This window comes from Malaclemys terrapin, chromosome 4, assembly GCF_027887155.1.
Source record: "Malaclemys terrapin pileata isolate rMalTer1 chromosome 4, rMalTer1.hap1, whole genome shotgun sequence".
NCBI classification, from domain to species: Eukaryota; Metazoa; Chordata; order Testudines; family Emydidae; genus Malaclemys; species Malaclemys terrapin.
The window spans coordinates 6,612,069-6,635,443 of record NC_071508.1 but is presented as its reverse complement, the minus strand read 5'-3'; the positions used below and the strand labels follow the sequence as shown (position 1 = coordinate 6,635,443).

At 54.5% G+C, this 23,375-nt stretch overlaps 1 protein-coding gene across 1 annotated transcript in view; it reads right to left on the bottom strand.

Moving 5' to 3' along the window:
- Positions 1-1,584: 1,584 nt before the first annotated feature.
- Positions 1,585-23,375, bottom strand: part of FNTB (farnesyltransferase, CAAX box, beta) — a 33,571-nt gene continuing 11,780 nt past the window's right edge. The window contains exons 3-12 of the mRNA XM_054025074.1: positions 20,465-20,537; positions 19,490-19,581; positions 8,824-8,970; positions 7,937-8,020; positions 6,737-6,823; positions 6,368-6,497; positions 5,690-5,822; positions 3,198-3,309; positions 2,848-2,962; positions 1,585-1,988 (exon numbers count right to left, since the gene is read on the bottom strand). Coding sequence (XP_053881049.1) covers positions 1,863-1,988; positions 2,848-2,962; positions 3,198-3,309; positions 5,690-5,822; positions 6,368-6,497; positions 6,737-6,823; positions 7,937-8,020; positions 8,824-8,970; positions 19,490-19,581; positions 20,465-20,537 — 1,099 coding nt within the window. The 3' untranslated portion in view covers positions 1,585-1,862. The remainder of the gene's footprint in view (positions 1,989-2,847; positions 2,963-3,197; positions 3,310-5,689; positions 5,823-6,367; positions 6,498-6,736; positions 6,824-7,936; positions 8,021-8,823; positions 8,971-19,489; positions 19,582-20,464; positions 20,538-23,375) is intronic.

The following is a 23,375-nucleotide window of genomic DNA, read 5'->3' as shown; positions in this document are numbered from 1 at the left end:
TAGGGCCACTAGGCCTAGCCCCCCCCCCTCGCCTTCTGCTGCTTCATGCAGAGGGAGCTGGCCTCTCCCACAGCTGAACTGCTGCTCTTCTAAACAAGGAACCCTGGCCCTTGCCCCAGGCGGTCATCAGAGCCCCTGTTCAGCACCACTGCCCCGCCCCACTGCGCCCTGCCCTGCTGGGACATGCAGCCTACAGCTGTGCTCATGGGAAGCAGGACTGAGTGACCCCTGTGGCTGCAGATACTGGGCCTGAGAGCTGGAGTCACACAGCTATGAGACCCCCCCACCACCACCACTACTGCTTCCCCCTCAGCCCCTATCTTTCTGCCCACAGCTGGGTGCCAAGCGACTCACCCCTGAGCCCCAGGGATGCCCCATCATGCTGGCCTGCAGGGCCCAATGCTGGGGGCATGGCCCTGGGACACGCAACCTGCTCAGTGGTTACAACCCTTCCTTGGGATGGGAGAGCCCCATTTTCAAATCTCTGCTCTGTGCATTGGAGCCAGGGTGCAAATCCAGGTCCCCCCCGACCACTGGGCTCGTGCCTGGCAGCTCTGGCCTCAGGGCACGAGAGGGTCATGGCTGCCCCCCTTGCCATCACCCCCATCAATCTCAGGGTGGCTTGCCCCTAACACCCACCCTCCCTGGCTTACAAGATGCCATGTGGCTCTGAGCTGCTCTTTGAGTAGGTTGGGGCTGCAGGCTCCTGCCCTGCTCCCACCAGTCCCCTGGTGGCAAGTTCTGGGAGGAGTTGGCACCTTCTCCCCCAGCCCTCAGTGGGGTCACTGGCAGGCACTTGGGGCTAGTGGCATTAGAGCACTGGCCAAATGGAGCCTCCCCTTGGCCCTTCTCAGGGGTAGGCCCCTGCTGTTTTACTCACGGAGCCCCCGGCCCCAGATTACTGATGTGCTAGGCAAGGTAAGAACAGAGACGGGGGCTGGAAAGGGCAGACCCAGCGGCCCGATCTCAGCCCCCAGGACAGGCCGGGCCAGCACGAAGATCGGTCAAGCAGGGAGAACATACAGCTCCAGCCACAGGACCTGGGTCATGCTGGGCCTGAGCAGAGGCCAGGCTGACTCCCGCGCTCACTGGCCCACCCCTAGCCTGCAGCAGTGCCAGGATGCGGTGGACAGGCCAGCTGAGCCCCGGGCTGGCTTGGTGCACCCTGCACTGGAGACGAGGAGGCAGCCAGAAAAGGGTTAATAACCACATTGGCAGAATCACCCCACAAGACCCTGGGCAGGGGGCAGAGGGAATGGGGCTGCTGCCCATTTCAGTCCTGTCCCCCTAGCTAGCCTCCCGCTGGGTTTCCTGTTCCACGCAAGGCACCCAGCAGCAGGGACCGCAGCCCCTCCTGGAGTGACCGCCTCTGCTCAGCCCCTCATCCCGGTGCCAAGCCAAGGTTCAGCCGGTATTGGGCAGCAGGCCCTGTGGCACCAGCCTCCCTCTCTTCCTACGGTGTTAAAAATTAACAGGCCCCCCCACCCGCTCCCAGGTAGTGCTGTGGGGCAGGGCCTGCACTCGCCCGGCTGGACGGCAGCAGCTCAGGCCGATTTAGGGTGGTGCCAAGGAAACCACCAGGGACTCAGTTCTGGTTTATTGATGCTAAAACGTTCACAGCCCGTTATTTCAGAACAGCTTTGCTCCTGGCAGGAAGGTTAGTGGGGCCCGGGGCCCGTGTGTGCCTATGGCAGGGGGCCGGCGTGGCTATTTTTGGTCTGGCTAGCGCCCTGAGCTCGCACCAGCCCGAGGTGGGGAGCGCTGTGTCCGCCCTGCTCTCAAACACCAAGGTTGGCTCCGCGCTGCGCTCCGACGGCAGGGAGAGCCCGTCTGTACAGCCTCCGCGAAGGGAGCAGCCGCGTCTAGTCTCCGGCAGCCGCTGTCGCCTCTTCTGCCGCCGGCATGCCGGGGACGGGCTGCCGCAGGAAGTGCATGACCGCCCGCACCACTCGGTCGGGGGAGATGTTGTACACGGGATGCGTCGGTTGCTGCGAGGGGAAACACACCCGAGTTAACAGTGGTGAGGGGGGCTTGCCCAGGCACAAAGGGCAGGCGGGCGTGGGAGGAAGCGTGGGGCAGAGGCACTGGGACGCTGTTTTACATCCCGTGCACTAGGCATTATTCTGGGGCAGGTCTCTGGCCTGCGTTATCCTGGAGCTTAGTCAAGACTATCACAATGGGCCCTTCTTGGAATCTATGCATCAATTTTGTACCAGCTGCGGCCCTTTAAGAGGAGGAGGAGGAGGAGGAAGGCTGCCCCTGCAGCCCACAGAGGCCATGGGAATCAGCCTGGGGCAGCCCGGCTGCGACCCAGACCCAGGGCTGTGCTCTCCCACAGGGCTAGGGGTGCCTGGGAAAGGAAGAGGCTCCCGCTGACCCAGCCTCCATCACCAGGCCCCTCCTAAGGAGTCAGGCGTCCAGTCCTCGTGCACTCAGACCCTGGTGCTGAGGTGCACGCCCCTGCCTCCTACAGACCCGAATGCAAGGCTGGAATCCGCCCCCCCCCCCCCCCATCTCCCCATGTGGGTCAGGAGCGCAGGGCGTGCCTCATGTGGTGGCTGCACCCGGGGCGTGCTGCGGTGTGATGCTGGGGAACACCAGGCCAGCCCCACACACAATGCTTCAGGGGGATCGCACTCGCCGCACGAGGGCCATGCGGGAGGCTGGCTGAGTGACAGGCCAGGCCGGTATTCACGTGGACCCAGCTCTAATCCCGCCCCACGCGACCCAGGGAGGAGGGCGCGCAGCAATCCGTGCCATCCCGGTCACGGGCTGATGTGGGGAGGGCTCCATCGGCCCCGGGGCAGCGCCAGCCTCCTGCTGATGCCCGGCCGCGGACCCCCTTACCAGGCGATTCTCAGGAACTCCCAGCACCACCTCGTGGAGCAGGTCTCCGCTGCCGAAGTGCTGGGCTATCGACAGCCCGCTCAGGCAGTAGCAGGTGTGATAAAAATCCCGTGACCTGCAGTCAAGCAGGGACACGTTTGGTCAGCCGCCCCCCCATGGCACAAAGCAGCCCCCCTATGGAGCCCCCCAGCACCACCCGTGAGCCCCAATGAGCCGCTCGATGCTGCAGCCTTCTCTTAACCCTTTCAGCGCTGTCCTGGGCCATGCTGGCACTCGGGGATGCACCGGCCACGGAGCTCCAGGCAGCCAGCGCGTTCAGCGGGTGCTGTGACCTCCTCGCAGGTACTCACTTGCCCGGCTTGTCCAGCAGCCCCCCAACAGGGCACTGGCAGCACAGGAGGATGTATTCTTGCAGCGCCTGCTGGTCGAACATCCAGTGCGTCATGCTGAGGGCAGGGTCACCTGGGGAGGGAGCACAGGCCGTGGGGGGGGCGGTTAGGGAAAGCTGAGACAAAGTCCCCCGTTTCTAGCGCCGGCCAAGGAGAGCGAGACTGACTCTATCCCGTTGTACCCGTGCCAGGGATGGGGCTGGTCAAAGTCACCATCACTGGCCTCTCCCACGTGGGGAAACGTGTTTGCTTTGCGGGCTGACAGGGACCTCATGGAGCTGGCCCTGCCCCCGGGTGTCCCCCCAACTCTGAGGTCACAGCTAACAGAGCTCCAGGTGCCTGGGGGAGGCCCTCCAAGCTCAGGGAGCCAGGAGAGTGCCTGGCCGTGGGGATCACGGGAGTCACCACAGCCAAGGGGAATGGTGGGGCGGGGGGGCTTTAAGAATAATGACTGCTCCAACCCCCCTCTCCCCCCTGCTGGCAGGCAGTGAGGCACTGAGAGTCACGGGGAGCTGGGCACCTAACTCCCATAGGAGCTTCTGAACCCCCTTCCCCTACATGCCCACTCGGCGTGATCTCGCACTTCTCTCCGTGTCACCACTCAGCATCCCTCCTGCCTCTGCCAGGCGAGGAAACACCCCACGCAGCGTAACACAGAACCCGCCTCTCGCTGCCGTGCTCGCTGGCCTTGCTGACCCTGCTTCCCCTGTCTGACAACACCGCAGTGATCCTGCAGTCGGGAAGGGCACAGGGATGTTAAAGATCTTGCCCAGTGTCACCCAGCATGTCAGTGGTGGAGGCGAGTCTGCGGCCCAGGAGCCCCGCTCCCCAGCCCCGACCGGCAAGCCACTGAAGAAAGCGCTCTGCCATCCCTGGAATCCCAGCCTGGGAGAACACAGCCCAGGCCGATGCCAGGAACAAGCAGAACTTCCTCCGTATTGCCAGGCATCCGCACATTTCATTAGCGCACTCCCACGTTCTGTGCCAAGGTCATTAATGAAAATGTTAAATGAGATTGGTCTCGAGACCGATCCCTGAGGAACTGTACTGGTAACCTCCCTCCAGCCGGACAGTTCACCTTTCAGTGTGATCCGTTGTCGTCTCCCCTTTAACCAGTTCCTAAGGTTACTTCCTTTCAGTTCTCATATTAATCCCCAGCTTCTCCAGTTTAACCAATAATTGTCCATGCAGGACTGTATCAAATGCCTGACTGAAACTAGGTAGATTAGACCCACTGCATTTCCTTTGTCTAAAAACCAGTTCTCTTCTCAAAGAAAGATCACATTGGTCTGGCATGAGCTACTCTTTGTAAAACCATGTCGTATTTTATCCCAATTACCGTTCACCTCTATGGCCTTAGCTACCTCTTTCAAAACTTGTTTTTAAGACCTTGCACACCACTGAGGTAAAACTAACAGGCCTGTAGTTTCCCAGATCACTTTTTTTTTTTTCTCTTCTTTCTCTTTTCTTAAATCCAGGTACTACATTAACAATTCTCCAATCACAGGAAATGACCCCCGAGTTTACAGATCCATTAAAAATCCTTGCTATTGGACTTGCAATTTCATAGGCCAGTTCCTTTAATAGTCTTGGATGGCGATTATCCAGGCCCCCTGATTTAGTCCGTTAAACTGTCTGAGTTTGACTTCCACTTTGGATGTGGTAATTTTTACTTCCGTATCCTCATTTCCACTAGCAACCCTGCCACTACCCCATAGCTCTTCATTACCCTTATTAAAAACTGTGATAAAGGATTCATTTAAGTATGAGGCCCTGCCTAGATTATCTTTAATCTCCAGCCCATCCTCAGTGTTTAGCGGTCCCACATCGTCTTTCCTTGTTTTCTTTATATGGCTAGAGAACCTTTTCCTATCAGTTTTAATTTCCCTGGCAAGGTCCAGCTCTGCTTGGCTTTTGGCAGTTCTCACTTTATTCCTACCCTGTGACCTCCCAGAGGTCGCTTTCCTTGCTGATCCATCCCATCTTCCATTGCTTGTAGGCTTTCTGCTTTCTCTTAATCACCTGTTTGGGATGCTTTGTTCATCCCAAACCTGAACCATTCTGATTCAGAAATGCAGCTACAGTGCCTCACAGGAGCTGTAGTTTGGGTGCCGCATTCTCCTCTATAGGCTGGACTCCATTTCCCAGGATGCACCATGGTCTCCCCCTTGGAGAGGGAGGCAGTGCATCATGGGAGATGTAGTCCGATCAGGAAGCCCAGCTGATAAAGGAAAACAAAAGCATGAGGCCGCATGGACTACAAGTCCCATGTCCAAACTGAAATATTCCAGTTTAGTCAAACACCCAATTGACAAAATTTCCAGGCAGCCTAATATAGGATCCCTCTGCTACGGGGGCAACCTGGCCACTGATGCAGACGACACAGTAGCCTAGCTGGCACGGTCACTGGGCCTGGCTTCACTGCTGTAAGCACGACACAGGCCCGGACTCACCTTTGGCATGCAGTGCTCGGTGGAGGAGAGGCAGCAAGCCCGCCTGCCAGAACGAGTAGCAGCCATCCACCAGCTTGTTACAGCGGCCCTGGAAACCGCCCTCAAAGCGCATCTGCCGGCTCGTGACCCAGTGCTGGAAGGGACAGACGGGGATACGTGTCAGGGCTCGGACAGTCACAGCTGCCACGGGACGACTGGCTTTGTGGCACCAGCACCTGGCTCCGTTTCCCACCCTTGGACCCTGGATTTCACCTCCTCCCTCTTCTTGCCAGCTCCCCCCAACCCCATGGGCCCAGGAAACCACTTTCTTTCGGCACTGTGGAGAGGAGCCCTCAGCCTGAGCAAAACAACCTCCGAAGGGCTGGCCCCTGGCAGCGCGTTGGCCCGACAGATCGGCGTGCCAACCGTCCGGCACACCGCGCTGGTGCCCAGGTGTTGGAATCTGTGCAAAGAGCGGGAACGCTGCCCGCCAGACTGGTACTGGCCACCCCAATGCCGCTCTGCAGCGTCAGCACGGGATCTCTAGCCCAGCCATGAGCGCGGTGCCCCCCAGCCACACTGGCTGGAATGAAGCAGGGGGTGCCGTGGGGTGGTGTCGGCAAACGGGGCCCTCCTCGGCTGCGTGGCTCCAGCCTCCCCAAGGGTAAGGAGAGCGCGCCCCCGTCAGAGTCCACTTACTAACAAACATTTCAGATTCAGTGAGTCCTCCTGCTTCAGAATGACCAGCGCTGCCAGGCCACAGAAAGTGTATCCTCCGTGGGCCTCCATGCCCGGGACTCCGCCAATGCCACCCTCCCAGTTCTGGCACCTAATTCAGAGAGGGGCGGGCAGGGAGAACATGGAAACAACCACTGATGCCAACGCCTAATGCTTCTCTTCCCCCAGCTCACCCCTGGCACCGCCGCACCACCCTCCTGCAATGCAGTGCGCAGCCCCGCGTGTAGCCTGCTGAGCCCATGGGATCTCGCACGGGCCTGCCCCAACAGAGGGGAGCCTCGTTTCTCCCGCAGCGCTGCACAGAGCGGCAGCCCTCTGGGCTCTGCTCACCTTGCGATCCACTCAGCAGTCCCTGCGAAGAGCGTGGGCGTGATGATGTTGGTCAGCGAAGCCACTGAGGCGGCGCAGTATGCGCTCCTGTGATGGAAAGACGGATCGGAGAGTCGGCCCCCACCATTTGCCATGGACGGCCCCAGGGCTGGCAGCTATTGTGCCGCCAACTCCACGAGCGTCCAGCGATCCCTGCTCCGCTGCGTTTGGCTTCTAGCGGCATAAATATGAGATTCGCTACGGTGCAAGTCCCTTTATCCCTAGGAGAGATTCACTCAGCGCCCCGCAAGGTTATCAGAACAATCCCTCGCTTTGACCTAGCACTTTCCAGCTGTAGATCTCAAAGCACTTTACAAGGCAGGTCAGTATCGCTATCCCCATTCTGCAGATGGGGAAACTGAGGCACGGGGCCAGGAAGTGACTTGCCCAAAGTGGCCCAGCAGGCCAGTGGCAGGGCCGGGAATAGAATCCAGTTCCCCTGAGTCCCAGTCCAGTGCTCTGTCCACTAGGCAATGTTGCCTCCCGAACAGACCCCAGTTCTGTGGAGTGAGAGCAAGCCAGGAGACAGCTTCTCAGCCAGGGCCTCAGGCCCTGCTCCAGGTAAGCAACGCTGAAGGCCTACAGCAAAATTCAGAAGACGTCCCACACTGGACACCTCCCAGACAAACCCTAGATCATCTCGTCAGCTGTGGTTTGCTTTTGGTGCAATGAAGGGCTTGTCTACATGGGGAAATGGACCATCTATTTCTACTGCTCTGGTTACACCCGGATAACTCCCAGTGTGGCTGACCCCAGGAGAGGAGGGCCTTTTTCTGGCTTCGCTTCTATGGGAGGTGCAAGATTAGAACTATCCTGGCACAGTTCTGGCAGGAAGTTGCCCCCCCACAGACAAGCCCTAAGACTGATATATCCACGCACTGCCTTTCCCTACGTCCCCATACTGTTCGTAGCTGCAGGGGTGCCTGGCAGACAAGGATTTCAACTTGGGACACTGCCAGGCAGGCGACACCGGCTATTCCATGCCTCCATCACCCGGAGTCTTTAAACCAGGACGGGACGACTTCCCAACAGCTCCGCTCCAGCTCAGACACAAGCTATCGGGCTGGAGGGGGAATCTGTGGGGCGGGTGATGCAGGAGGTCGGTCCATGTCCCTCCTGGCCTTGGAATTTCTGACCGGTGCTGTGAAGGCTCCCACCCACCTGACGTCCACTTCACCTCCCACGTGCATGATGAAGGAGCCGTCGGGCTGTTTCAGCGAGTATAGATACTCCAAGAGCTTCTCCCTGAAAAGCAGCAACGGCATCGTTAGGGGCTCACACCGCCCAATGCAGGAGCTGGCCAGGCCAGGGGCCCACTAGCAGCTGAATCGAACAGGCAATGGTAGGACAGCCTGGCCAGTTCCTGCCTGACCCCTGACGGTTAGTGGTTGGCTCGTGCCCTGACGCATGAGGGTTTAAGAGTCCTAGGTAAGGAGACAGTGGACGTTGCCATTGCAGGGTCAGCTCCAGCCAGCCCTGTTAGTGTCTCACTTTCACGATCACAACAGTGGTTCACAATTTATCTTTTAAAAAGTCAGTCACACCACCCAGCCAATCAAACTGCCACATCCCCACGCACACAGGGGAACCAACCAATAGGGGCAGCGTGAGGGGCCTGCCTTCAGCGAGGGTTCCAGGAAGAGCACTTTTGCCCGGGCAGAGATCTGGGCCTGGCCTGGGTGTTTGGGGGTGGATGGCTTTACACAAGGCCACTCCTCACCTCCTGGACACCCAGGGCCCAAATGCTGTGAGGTGCTGGACAGCCGAGAACCCCAATAACTCCCATGGAAGCCCAGCACATGAGCACCTTGTGTAGTAGAGACCTCGAAGCCCTTGTGGCAAAGTCCTCAGCCGGCGTTTCTCCCGTGTACACACACAGGCCGCGCACTGGACGTGACAGATGGCTGCTCTGCTGACACCTGCGAGAGCTGTACCAAGCCATCAGAGCAGGCGGGGCTCCACCCACGGGGGAGAAGGGCTGCGATCTGGGTCACCTCCCTCCCACCTCCCATAGCAAGCCGGGAGTCCCGCACCGGCGCCGTTTTCACCTGTCGATGACGTTGAAGGCCTCTTCGGTACCGATGATGCAGAGAGCGCTGACAGCGGCATACGTGGGAGCGAGATGGGGGTGCTGGCCCGGCCCTCCTCCGAACCCACCACTGGGGCTCTGGCACCGGCCTAGGAACTGGCAGACACTGGAGGGAGAGACGGGGTTGGTCAAAAAAATACCTGGGCACAGGTCATCCAAACCTGCACTTCAAATCGCCAGCACAGAGCCCCGGCTCTGTGGTGCAGCGGCTAGCGCGGGGGGATTCACAGATCGCCAGTCCCACCAGGGTTTTGCTCTGGCGGCGCAGTCAGCTAGCACACAGCACTACCGCAGCAGTACTTGGCGGGCCGAGGTTGTGAGATGAAGCCTAACGTGGAGCACTGCGAACGTAAGAAAGGGGGGCCCAGATCGACAGCAAAATCCCAAAGATTTCCGAGAGAACCTAGCAGGGTCCGGAACAACTGAGGGTCATGAACCCCTGGAACAACTTACTAAGGGCTGTGGTGGATGTTTACATCAAGATTGGATGGTTTTCTATAAGCTCTGCTCTAGGAATTGTTCTGGGGCAGGTCTCTGACCTAGGTTAGACAGGAGGTCAGAGGAAATGGTCACAGGGTTCCCTGCCGGCCTGGGAATCTCTGAAGGGAAAGGGCAGCTGGGCAGGTAATTTACAAAGAAAATGGAAGCAGTGTCCATCGTCCGGCACTGGAGATGGAGGGGCCTCCCGTGTGGCCTGTGAGCCAACGCAGCACAACGTGGCATCCCGAGGGCAGAGGTCTGCCCCATGCAGATTACAGCCTGCAGCGCAGTTCAGGCCTAGTTCAATCGATCCCCTGGAGCCTGCATTCTCCGCAGGCTGCACCTGCTGGAGTAGATCTGCGGGATCGGTGCTAGCCCCCAGCTTTTAAACAGTCCCTCGGAGGAGCTCTTCAGCGCGCCAGTCCCCCAAGGGTCCCACTCCTCGGCCAGGGCCGGCCACGTGGCCTCACCGCCTCCGAGATGGACCCTCCGGGCTCCAGCCCTCCTGCTCCACCCCACGAACTCTGCCTGGCACATCCCACTGAGCCAGACCCCTGGAGAGACCTGGCTGCTCTCACCCCCCAGCCGGTGTTTGCAGTGACACATGGCAGCCTTTTCAGAATGGAGTTTATTAGTCACTGGAACGCAGCAGGTTAGCAGAGAAAAATAAAGATTCAGGTTAAGATTCTGGGCCACTCAGGTGCCTTTATCTGGCACACAGCAAAGCTACGCTGAGTTGCTCAGACTCAAGCGTGGGGGTGGGCCCAGTGCATACCACACAGCAAACCTCTTCCTTTATATACATTTGCACCTCTCGTTGCATGACCTGTACATTGCATCACACGTTGCAGGACTGGCTTGGGCTCTTGCTCTGACCGCCCACAGCTTCCTCCTTGTCTCGTCTTACGTTCCCCGCTTCTCTCGTCCATCGCTAGCTTGTCCTGGGATTTCCCCCCCATCATCGTAGGGCCCACAGACACGGTCTCTCAACTCACTGATCCATTTACTATCGTCATTAGCACATTCTTTTTTCAGCCTGCTGATCTATTTACCTCCCTTGTCCTGCCTCCCAAGAAACGGGGTCTGCGCTATGTCCACCAGCTCTTTAGCCACAGATCTCAAGGCGCCTTGCAAAGCAGGTCGATATTCTTCTCCCCATTTCATGGAGAGGGAAATTGAGGCACAGAGCATGGGAGTGACTTGATTTCCCCACAATCAGGAGCACGGGCAATGGCTACTGATCACCTGAGAACGCCCTTGAGGCAGGTGCTGACCCCAGCAGCTCCCCTGGGTTTTGACGGAGTCTGCTGGGGCCCAGCACGTGGGGACGTCTGTGTGCTCTCTGTGCCGTGCACAGACAGAAAAATACAGACGAAGAAACGCCGTCTGCAGGGCCCCTCCTGAAGAGCTGCAGCATCTGTCATAAGAACATAAGAACGGCCGTACCGGGTCAGACCAAAGGTCCATCTAGCCCAGTATCCTGTCTACCAACAGTGGCCAATGCCAGATGCCCCAGAGGGAGTGAACCTAACAGGCAATGATCAAGTGATCTCTCTCCTGCCATCCATCTCCACCCTCTGACAGACAGAGGCTAGGGACACCATTCCTTACCCGTCCTGGCTAATAGCCATTAATGGACTTAACCTCCATGAATTTATCCAGTTCTCTTTTAAACTCTGTTATAGTCCTAGCCTTCACAACCTCCTCAGGTAAGGAGTTCCACAAGTTGACTGTGCGCTGCGTGAAGAAGAACTTCCTTTTATTTGTTTTAAACCTGCTGCCTATTAATTTCATTTGGTGACCCCTAGTTCTTGTATTATGGGAATAAGTAAATAACTTTTCCTTATCCACTTTCTCCACATCACTCGTGATTTTATATACCTCTATCATATCCCCCCTTAGTCTCCTCTTTTCCAAGCTGAAGAGTCCTAGCCTCTTTAATCTCTCCTCATATGGGACCCGTTCCAAACCCTTAATCATTTTAGTTGCCCTTTTCTGAACCTTTTCTAGTGCCAGTCCCCCGCTTTTGCTGCTGTCGCACAACGGCGGGCATCTTGACAGCCACTCAGGCTTTCACACCTTCCGGGTCTCCCCAGTCACTTGCTTCAGCCCCTCCCTCCTGCCAATGCTGGCGATGGAGCGCCACCAAGTGGTCAGAATGGGCACCTCTCAGAACACGATCATCCCAACCTGCTTACGGGCTTGCTACGCTGCTGGACAGGAAGCCACATGCAGAGAGACGGTTTAGTGGCCATCTGTCCACGTCCACCTGGTAAGAGCATCGCCGAGGCCCCAGCCTCGCTATCGACGTGCGGCTGCGATGGGCTACGTAAAACCACCTCTCTGACGGCCCAGATACACTCACTCTGGGTCTGTTCACTGCAGCCAGCCCAAGCTCTTACCCAACCCCTGCCCCTCTCCCCCCAGGGTGGCGGTGCTTACAGCCCGGGCTAGCTGGCCCAGCTGGGGTTGTGGGCTAAAGTCTGGGTGCTGCATTCGCTCAGGTTGGTAATCAGACAACTATGCAGTGAGGACACAGGCTAAATCTCTTAAATGCTGCTAGTCCTCCAGCGCCTGCCCGTAATTCCCCCCACGTGTCCAGGAGAGAGACGCTTTCCCACAATTCACTGGGAAAGATCCAGAGCGGTTCAGCTTGGTGCAGCATATATGGCCCGGGAAATGCTAGCGCCACCCCAGGGCAGAGCAGCAGTGAGGAGGCAGGCAAAGGGCTGCTCACACCCGGCCCAGGCGAACCCAGCTACCCATCACCGGAGTTAACCGCATGGGCAGAGGTCTGCCCCACACAGATTACAGCCTGCAGTGCACTTCAGGCCTAGTGTAATCGATCTCCTGGAGCCTGAACTCTCCGCACGTCTAGACGAATTCTCTAGACAAATTAGCTCTCATTAGCTCAAATTAAACTCTAGACAAATTAGAAGATTGGGCCAAAAGAAATCTGATGATGTTCAACAAGGACAAGTGCAGAGTCCTGCACTTAGGACGGAAGAATCCCATGCACTGCTACAGACTAGGGACCGAATGGCTAGGCAGCAGTTCTGCAGAAAAGGACCTAGGGGTTACAGTGGACGAGAAGCTGGATATGAGTCAACAGTGTGCCTTTGTTGCCAAGAAGGCTAACGGCATTTTGGGCTAAGTAGGAGCCTTGCCCGCAGATCAAGGGACGTGATCGTTCCCCTCTATTTGGCATTGGTGAGGCCTCATCTAGAGTATTGTGTCCAGTTTTGGGTCCCACACTACAAGAAGGATGTGGAAAAATAGGAGAGTCCAGAGGAGGGCAACAAAAATGATTAGCGACAAAGAGTCCTGTGACACCTTATAGAATAACAGACATATTGGAGCATAAGCTTTCATGGGTGAATACCCACTTCATCAGATGAATGATTAGGGGGCTGGAGAACATGATTTATGAGGAGAGGCTGAGGGAACAGGGATTATTTAATCTGCAGAAGAGAAGAATGAGGGGGGATTTGATAGCTGCTTTCAACTACCTGAAAGGGGGTTCCAAAGAGGTTGGATCTACACTGAACTCAGTGGTGGCAGATGACAGAACAAGAAGCAATAGTCTCAAGTTGCAGTGGGGGAGGTCTAGGTTGGATATTAGGAAACACTATTCCACTAGGAGGGTGGTGAAGCACTGGAATGGGTTACCTAGGGAGGTGGTGGAATCTCCATCCTTAGAGGTTTTTAAGGTCAGGCTTGACAAAGCCCTGGCTGGGATGATTTAGTTGGGGGTTGGTCCTGCTTTGAGCAGAGGGTTGGACTAGATGACCTCCTGAGATCCCTTCCAACCCTGATATTCTACGGTGCAGATAAACCTTCCGGTCTCAGCCGCTGACCCTGATCCCTTTTGACCGCTCTTCACCTGCACAGCTGGAACAGTCCATACAGCGAGCCGCTATCTAATGTGCCTGACGCATCAAGACAGCCCTCAGCTAGGACTGACCGTAGCCCCCGAACTGCCAGCACAAAGGGCCTCAGAAGGGGCTGGATTCTCAGATCCCAGGAGGAGTCTAGAAAAATCATCCCTCTGGCCAACCAACTGAGCAGCGTTTGCTATGGGACGCACTGGAAGAGACAACGTGGAGAGAGATTCTGCTGATCCCTGGAATGCAACAGTGGCTACCTTGAAATGACGTTGAACAAAGCATCCATTCTAACCCACCGGGCCCCGCTCTTCCAGACCCCGCAGCAACAGCGCTTTTACATACATGGGAAATGCCTGGGTTTAGCCACCCGTTTCACTTCTTTCTGTAAAGCCTGAAGCCTCTTGAGGGGACGGAGAAATGACGTAGCGAGAACACAACAAACCCGGGCATGCAGAGAGGAACGCAGGGCTGAGGCAGCCTGAATAAAAAGCACAACCTGGAATTTGAGCTAGCGACATGTGAAATGCAGGAGAGATGCTTCTTCCACTAGTTGAGCAGCCCAGTTAACAGGCCAAGCAATTGTCGTGGACTGGGACGTAGGCAGTCAGACCTAGTAGTCAGAGCCAGGAACCAAGCCAGGTGTCAGAGGGGGAGCCAGAGCCAGGAGTCAAGCCAAGGGTGGGCATAGGAGCAGGGAGTTGGAACAAGGCAGGAGGGCAGAGAATCAGGGACATGGCAGGAAGGCAGGGCTCAGGAGAGAAGGCAGGGTCTGCTGTAGCAGGCAGCAATTCACCTAGTTACTGGGACAACTTCTGGTACCTCCTTCTGGCTTAAATAGCAGATTTGAGCCAACTGGAGAGACTAGATATCTCCTCCAATCAGGAGCTTCATGGGTGGCACCTCTAGTGAGCGAGGGTCCAGCAGCCCCACACTTCCTGCCGGACCCAGCAAGTCTGAGGCCTGTCTGAGGACCTGCGTTTGAGACTCATGCTTCCTCCCAGCAATGTGAAAGGGGGTATTTTCAGTCACTGGAGGGAGGTTTTTTATTACAAATATTTGCATTGTAAAAAAAAATAGTATTTTTCAATTCACCCAAGTACTGTAGCGCCATCTCTTTATCATGAACGTGCAACTTACAAATGTAGAATTATGTACAAAACCTCTGCATTCAAAAATAAAACAATGTAAAACTTTAAAGCCCACAAGTCCAATGAGTCCTACTTCAGCCAATCACTAAGGCAAACAAGTTTGTTTATATTTACAGGAGATAATGCTGATCCCTTCTTGTTTACAATGTCACCTGAAAGTGAGAACAGGCGTTCACATGGCACTGTTGTAACCGGTGTTGCAAGATACTTACATGCCAGATGCACTAAATATTCATATGTCCCTTCATGCGTCAACCACCATTCCAGAGGACATGATGACGGGTTCTGCTGGATAACAATCCAAAGCAGAGCAGACTGACACATGTTAATTTGCATTATCTGAGTCAGATGCCACCAACAGAAGGTCAATTTTCTTTTTTGGTGGTTTGGATTCTGTAGTTTCCGCATCATAGTGTTGCTCTTTTAAGACTTCTGAAAGCACGCTCCGCTCCTCGTCCCTCTCAGATTCTGGAAGGCACTTCAGATTCTTAAACCTTGGATCGAGTGCTGTAGCTATCTTTAGAAATCTCACATTCTTTGCATTTTGTGAAATCTGAAGTGTTCTTAAAATGAACAATTTATGGTGGGTCATCATCTGAGATTTCTAGAACATGAAATATATGGCAGAATGTGGGTAAAACAGAGCAGGGGACATACAATTCTCCCCCAAGGAGTTCAGTCACTAAGGTTACGTCTTCACTACCAGCGTGAAAGCGCTGTGAAGAGCTCTCCCAGCGCTGTTAAAAACCACGCCCACGAGGGGAGTAGCTCCCAGCGCTAGTGCACTGTCTACACTGCCACTTTACAGCGCTGAAACTTGCTTGCTCAGGGGGGTGTTTTTGCACTCCCCCGAGTGAGAAAATTTCAGCGCAGTAAAGTGGCAGTGTAGATAAGGCCTAAGTAATTAACGCATTATTTTTTTTAACAAGCATCAGCAGCATGGAAGCATGTCCTCTGGAATGGTGGCTGAAGCATGAAGGGGCATACAAATGTTTAGCGTATCTGGCACGTAACTACCTTGCAATGCCGGCTACAAAAGTGCCATGCCAATGCCTGTTTGACATTATAAATAAGAAGCAGGCAGCATTATCTCCCATAAATGTAAACAAACTTGTTTCTCTTAGCAATTGGCTGAACAAGTAGGAGGACTGAGTGGACTCTAGGCTCTAAAGTTTTGCATTGTTTTGTTTTTGAGTGCAGTTATGTAACAAAAAAAATCTACGTTTGTAAGTTGCACTTTCAGGACAAAGATGACACTACAGCACTTGTATGAGGTGAACTGAAAAATACTATTTCTTTTTATCATTTTTACTGTGCAACTATTTGTAATCAAAAATAATAATATAAGGTGAGCGCTGTACATTTCGTATTCTGTGTTGTAAATGAAATCAATACATTTTAAAATGTAGAAAAACATCCAAAAATAGTTGTTAAATGTCAGTTGGTATTCGACCGTTTAACAGTGTGATTAAAACTGTGATTAATTGTTTTAATCGCGTGACAGCCCTAGTAATAGTATCATCCCATTGTAGTTATCACCTCAGCACCTTTCTTCTTTGCTTTGTACAGGAGAAAACATTTGGTAGTTTAAAGGGGATGATCACTCTTCTGACTGAAGCCTTTTTCCTGCCATGTAATAAGGACCCCGGAACGTTAGAAGCAACAAGAGAGATCAGAGGGGAAAATACTTTTCTCTCATTTATTTTTCAATTTGAGCGCTTGATGCATTCGCCAGCGGTGTGTGTCAAGTTAATCGTGTGAGTTAACTGTAATTAATCAACGACGCTAATTATTACCCCTAGAGCTTTCCATCGGTCCATCTGAAAGCGCTTTCCAAAGCAGCTTAGCATCCCTGTCCTCATTTTACAGGCTGGGGAAACTGAGGCACAGGAAGGGAAGTGATTTGCCCAAGGTTACCCAGCAGGCCAGTGGCAGATCTGAGCACAGAACCCAAGTCTCCTGAGTCCCAGTCCAGTGCTCTACCCCCTACACGACACTGCCTTCCTTTTCCACACAGCGCCCCTTAATCAGCAGCTCTTGCTTGTATGCAATGCCAAATAGTTCAGCCCGGAAGCACCAGAGCATCTCCCCTCCATGCCGCGTGCTCCTGGCTCTGGCTCTGAGATGCGTGGCAGCGTTGCAGGACCGGCAGCATTCCCTCCCCTCACTGAATCTGTGACCAACCTCCCCTGTGCTGCACCTCATCCAACGCCTTCCTTTGCACAGCTCCCTGCCCACAAGAGAAGGGGGAGGGCGTCCTTATCACCACCATCGACAACTCTCACAAGATGCCCCCCCTGCTGCTCAGGAAGGCAACAATGGGGGTTATTGTTGGAGCAGGATGAATGGCACAAAGTGCTTTTGTGCTGCAGAAGTAGCGTTATCCATGCCGGGGGAAGGGGGGGGTGGGAGCTGGCCAAGCACCCAGACAAAAGCACCTCCAGGGTCGCTCTCCAGCGTCACTCCGAGGTGCAGGACGGGCGATGCCGAGCCAGACCTGGGCAATGCACCTGCACGACACACCTGGAAGCTTGCCAGGACAGCGAGCCACTACCCGTGGGACAGAGGGGTCCAGCAGAGAGGGGGGCGGGAATTGAACAGATAGGCCATGGCTGTAGCTAGCAGATTTATTTCGTTTCTAGAGACACCTAAGAGGAAAGCCAGGACTGCATCAGCGCGGCTGAGAAGGGGAACCCGCTTCGAACAGCGGGTGCTAGCGAATTAGCTGTCTGTACAGTTCTCCTCACTCCAGTGCCTCAGACAGAGCTGGCTGTCAAAGCAGCAGGGGAATTTGTAGTTTATCTGCATGAAGCAGGCACCTATCACCTCCCACGTCTCGGTCTGAACCCCGTACGGGCCAGGCTGATGTTACTGACGAGAAGCCGCACGTGCGATCGCAGATCGTTCTCAGAGGCCAAGGGAGGGATGCAATCGACAAGGGGCAGAGCGGCCCGGCAGCCCGTCTGAATGCCCGCGGAGGAGGATGGAGACGCAGAACCCGTCCCGCTTCTGTGAGCGACACCTGATTAAAGAGTGCTGTTAGTCCGCACGCAAGGGTGTGCAGGGCTCCGATCACCGCAGCGCTTGTTGCGGGACAGTGCAGGGGGCACTCCAGGGTTATAACAGGGAGGGGGGCACGGACTCAGACTCAGCACTTCTGGGTGCAGCGAGCCCAGCGTTAACCCTCTCAGTGCCTGGCTGCCCAGCTCCCCTCTCCGCTCAAACACACAGAGACTGGAAAGCCCAGGGAGACCCAACTATAAACCCTAACTGGAGCACAGGGTAGATTCTGCCCCATATCCGTCTGCCTCTCTAGTAATCTACAGTGCTTCTCCTTTCAGGCCAGCATGCCCATTTCCTCTTTCATCTCCCTCTGGCCCTCTGCTTGGCTTTTCCTTCCCTTCGGCTTCATCCGTGGTCTGTCTTTTTTTTCCTCTCTCTTTCCCTGGGATTCCACGTTCTTGAGCTCCGTATCCCCCCGGTGATCCAAATGATCAAACAGAGCAGAGCCTTCTGTGGCTGCTGAATCCAGAGCTGAGCCGTAGCATCCCCCAGTAGGGTGTGAGACCCATCCCAGCACTGGCTCTGTGAGACGCTGGGAGCTCTGCACTCTCTCCCTGCTTCAGCCCCGTCAGCACGGTTGCAATCAGACATAGCCCTTCCGTAACCATTGGACTGGGGAGGTCCCTTCTTTCTCCAGTTCTTGGGCCCTGTACATCACCTTCTCCACCTGCTTGGGAGGTCTGTGTGCCGTCCCCATGGCTGGCACAGTTTTCAGGAACGCTGGGGTGTCTTTTCTCCATCTGCCACACACTTGTCTGCTCTTCCTCTGGAGGGGCCAGGACCACGGGGTTCCCATACCTTCTGACAGTCCTGGGACACTGGCTGTGACACTGGAAACCTGGAACCATCCTGCCCATATTAACGCTCGTGAATTAAGCCACAAAACAGCCCTCTGCCTGGGTCAGGACAGTTATTTCTATGGCAGACACAAATTGCAGGCACAGAGAGGTTACAGACCTGATTGTCAGCAGGTGAAGGCCCCAGGTCCACATGCTCGCATGTAGATAACACAACTGCACAGCTGCGTTGGGAACTGGAGCATGTGGCCCCATTGGTGTGCGTGAAGCCCTGGCCTGCGCAGACGAGGCAAGCTCATGGGTACAGAGAGGCCTCCCATTTTGGCTTATTGAAAAATCAGGCCCTATGGGACTTGCCCATGGTCACGCAATGAATCAGTAGCAGAGCACAAGAGACGTGCTTTAGCTCGGCTAGAAGTCATGGGCTGACGTGGAGCTGAATGGGGGAGTCAGCGCTCTCTGCCTAGCTGCTCTGCGAAGGAGTGAGAGGTAACCCGCGAAAGAGGGTGATTGGCTTAAAAACCATGCTGGCTGCAGCTGACAGGGCCAGATCCACACCTATGGGTGCTACGGTTCTCTCCTACCCCACCAAAATCAGCACCACTCGATCCCCCGTTTGGCGAATGGTAACAGGAGGTAATGGGGGCACCTTACGTAGTACTGGGACAAAACAGAATGGGCCATGTTCCTCCCAGGTGCGAGTTCAGCGCAGTCAGTGGAGTCACCCCAGGGATGAATTCATCCCGAAATGCCAAAGCGACTTGATTTCATTTCCTCTTAAGTCGGAGCAGTTGCTACATCTGATTTCCAGTGGAGTAGCTCATGGACCTGTCTGAAGTCAGACAGCGAGGGTAGGGGCCGCCCACTCCTCACACAGCTCCCCTAGGCAAGAGGTGGGTTCTCCATCACCTGGAGCCTCTCAATCAAGACCCGATGTCTTTCTAACTGATACCATGTAGGCCACAAGTCGCTGGGCTCAGTGCAGGACCCAGTGGGTGAGATTCCCTGGCTGGTGCTAAGCAGAAGGTCTTACTAGGGGCGGTCACAATGGTTTAAAAGCCAGGCTGAGGAGAAGGGAGGATTCCTGTTTTGCCCACTAGACCAGGGTACAGTACTTGTAAATATCATGGAGACCAAGAAGAGATCCCCAGGAGTTTATGTTCAAATATCCTGCCTTACTGACTGCAAACCTCCTGCTGCAATAGGCATTCATTACAGAGCGCCGAGCACACACACCGAACAAGACTTACTCCGACGCCACAGACTCTGTGATCGGCTCGTCTAGCAGCTCCAAACTGTGCAGAATCCAATAGCACAACCAGGGGCGACTGGCGTCCAGACACTACAAAAGGGAAAAAGAAGAAAGCAGTCAGATCCCGGACCGGCGCTGCCAACAAGACAACATTTGTTACACAGCAGCAGGGAGATGGAGACAGGGCTACGCTGAGGTCAAGCACAATGAAGCGGATTCACTTGTACGGCTCTGGGGTGAGTTAGCGAGCGACTGAAATTATTCTAAGGAAGAAAAGTAGAAAAGTCACAATGCAGGTCCTTGGAAGCAAGGCAGATCAGAGGACTAGGAGGGCATGGAACTCATAACACCTGCAAAGCCATGAAAATTAGAGAGACGCTCCAAAAAGACTCTAGAAAGGAAATAACCCGAAAACAATAATAAAGGCTTTCATTCCAAAGGATCCCAGAGCGTTTTACGGACCATATACACAGCACAGAGATCACTTCACCCACTGCTGAAATGCAGCCACCTCTGGGGCATGGCGTTTCAGCCATTTAATGCCACACAGCATCAGTAGAGAAGCAAAGGAGGATGCCTAACTGAAATTAAACCAGTCACCTAGAAAACTGGGTTTCACGCCGACTGGAAAATGAAAACAAAGGTAAGCATAAAACACTCCAGCGATAACCAATCAGTGGTACCAGCGGCCCTTTAAATGCAAGGCATGCAATGGAATGAGCACCGGAGCTCCAGTAGCTAATACGTGGCCTGCAAAAGTGCCCCTGGACAGAACAGTAACTGCAAGTCCCAGGCAGCATGCTCTGTACTGGAAGACTGACAGGCTGAGGAAGGAAGGGGGAACAAGTGGGAAGTTTTACAAGCCAAGAAACACGCTGGATAGGATCCCCAGTGACTGCTGCCAGCTCTGGGACTGGGCTGGCTGACGGGGCGGCTGCAGAAGGCAGCTGTGACTGTGTCACTGCGTGGTTACCTCGTAGGCGTCCGTCAGTTGTCTCAGGCCTCTCTTCAAGTAGTGGAAATGCTTCTCGCGCTGCAGAACAAATCTGAAAGGCAAACAGAAGGTGAAGAGTGCTCGGAACTTCACCCAGCATTTGCTAGTGTATTCATCTTTTACATCCCAACCGCTCAGAGCGGGGACGCCCTAACATGGCATCCTCTAGGCCACTTGGATACCACACAACAAGCACTACACACATACCAAGAGACAGAACAACTTCCATTAAACAGAGCAGACTGCAAGTGCCTGCATCTTTACCATGCAACATGACAAATCTCAGCATGCAGCGCTCCATCTTGTTCGGAGCGGCTAGGCTGCAATGCATGCTGGGAGCTGTAGTTCCTCCATAGCCAAGATCAAGGTAAGAAAGGTTTGATGCAAATTAAAGTGCAACTTTCTAGTGCCATGCAAGCTGCTAATGCAGCCCTCAGCCGGACACTGTTCAGGCATCCTTAGCCTAGAGGATGCAGGAAGAGAAATATTGCAGCTGCCATGAACTGAAGATATTTACAAATTTCCCCGAAGCACTTCTCCAGCAGCACATCAACCAGTTAGTCAGGGCAAAGAGAGACGGCACAGAAAAGATCACACAGGGGGGATTTTAAGGGCAGGAAGAATAGCCCGTGGAATGATTAGCACTTTCTATGCAGTTTACAGTTGCATACTGGTACTGTGGGTACAAATGCTCTTTGCTGTTAAAATCCTGTAAAGGCGTAATTGCCATCTGCTGAGCAGCGCTTAGGAGAGCAAGCACAAGGTTGGACTACCATATTTATCAGAGTACTAGCACCCCTGTGTTCTCCCAAGAGCCCGTGCAGCTCTAGACCCCCCTCCAGAAGCCAAGTGTAATGCTCTTTGCATTACCACTGCCTCCGATGTCAGTTAGAAACCCATTTTCTTGCCTAGCCGCTGTCTTACATTCCTCCACAAAAGCTTTCAACAGCTAGACGGGGCAGGGATCTCACTGCAAAGTGCAGCCGGCATTACCGCGTGCAGCCACTCGAGGCAGTCCGAGGCGGGACATACCAGCTGTGATACTATCCGCTACAACAGATTTGGGAAATTCGACCTCCCCGCAGGAAGAGAACAGCTGATTCGCCCCCTTCTACACAGACGATAATTTCTTGCTCTACATCTTGTTGAGTCTGGCCCCAGCTCTCTGTCAGGTCCTTTGTGGTTTTAATCCACCACTTCTCACCTGTCTCTGCTCTCATTGGTTTTAAATCGAATACATGCAGGGACTTGGAACTGGTTTTTAGCTGAACCATACTATTTCCATGTTCCCACAGAGCTAGAAAACAGAAGCATGAGGTGCTCATTCCCTTTGGGCCATCGAGGGCCAGAATGACACAGGGACTGAGTACCTAAAGATGTAGACCGGTGCCGAGGGGCCCACCAAAGGGTCTAGGTGCCTAAAGCCCATTGGCTGTCAATGGGAGTTAGCTGTCTAGCCTGCTTGGGCATTTTTAGGGATTAGCTTAGGTACCTATCCTTTAAGCTTCCAAGCGGCTTTGTAAATCTGGCTCCGAGTATGGAACATAATCCTAAACTGGACCCTCAGAGGTCAGGGACAGTTCTTATTTAGAGTATCAGAGGAGTAGCCGTGTTAGTCTGGATCTGTAAAAAGCGACAAAGAGTCCCGTGGCACCTTATAGACTAAGACGTATTGGAGCATAAGCTTTCGTGGGCGAATACCCACCTTGCATCCGACGAAGTGGGTATTCACCCACAAAAGCTTATGCTCCAATACGTCTGTTAGTCTATAAGGTGCCACAGGACTCTGTCTTGCTTATTTAGAGTGAGAATTCTCTGGGGCAGGGACCGCTCTGCGTTTGTACGGCAACCAGCACACCAAGGCCCTGCTCTCAGCTGGCCCGTGGGCCCTACCGGAGTGAAAATATCATTCGTAACACGGTGGCCAACTGATTTCAGACATTCAGTCAAGCGCCCACATGTGCACGCTAGGAGCACAAACTGGCATAAGTAACAGGCCTCCCGTGTGAGGAAGCAAAGGTCACCCAAGATCAGGTGCACCAGGAGCTAGATTTTAGCCAGAGGTGGTTTTGGATGGGGGAGGGACTAGATTGCACATGTGTGATGACTGGTGCTGCTCCATGAGTTCCATACTTGGCTGCTGGATTTGATTTGATCTTGGTTTTAAATTGGGAGCAGTGGATATGAGGACGGTGAAGACGGAGAAGAAAACAGGAGTAGGGAGTGAGGAAGGGAAGAGAGAAGCGCTGAGAGGAAGTAGGGGGCAGGAGGAAGATGGGGCAAAGAGCCAATCAGCAGAGATTAAGGGCATACAGAGTCCAACCTGGAAAAGGCACCTGGTCCACCCAGGAGACAGGATGGTGCGATGCTGTAGGCGTTATGCCCATCCCCCACTGTTCCCACCCTTCCAGCATCCACATGGGGGCGTTACTCAGCGCTGTGCGTGCAAATGGAAGCTGGCTCCACGCAGGGAGGTTATGGGACAGACGCACCGGGTGGGCAGAGCAGCAGAGCTGTTGGGTTTGAAGAGCCAGCGAGTCACCCTAACAGCTTAGCCCAGGAGGTGGCAAACCTGTCTAATCCTCTTGCCTCCCAACCTGAAGCTAGGTAGCTTGGGTCAAAGTGAAGCAATGCATGATGGGACCTGTAGTTTCTGGGTGAATACTAAATGCAGCATCAGGCTGCACTAGAAGCTGCTAGGAGCCACATCTCCGACACAGCCAGCCAGAACACGTGAGCAAACTAACGTGAGATGGAAAAGCAGAGACAGGGACGTCTGACTCCTGGGCTCTCTCTTGATGGGCAAAAAGAGGGTGTCCGCCCATCGCGCTAGCTCAGTCGAGTCCACTTAACACGACTGACAACTGCCACCAAGACAGAGAGTAGCGCG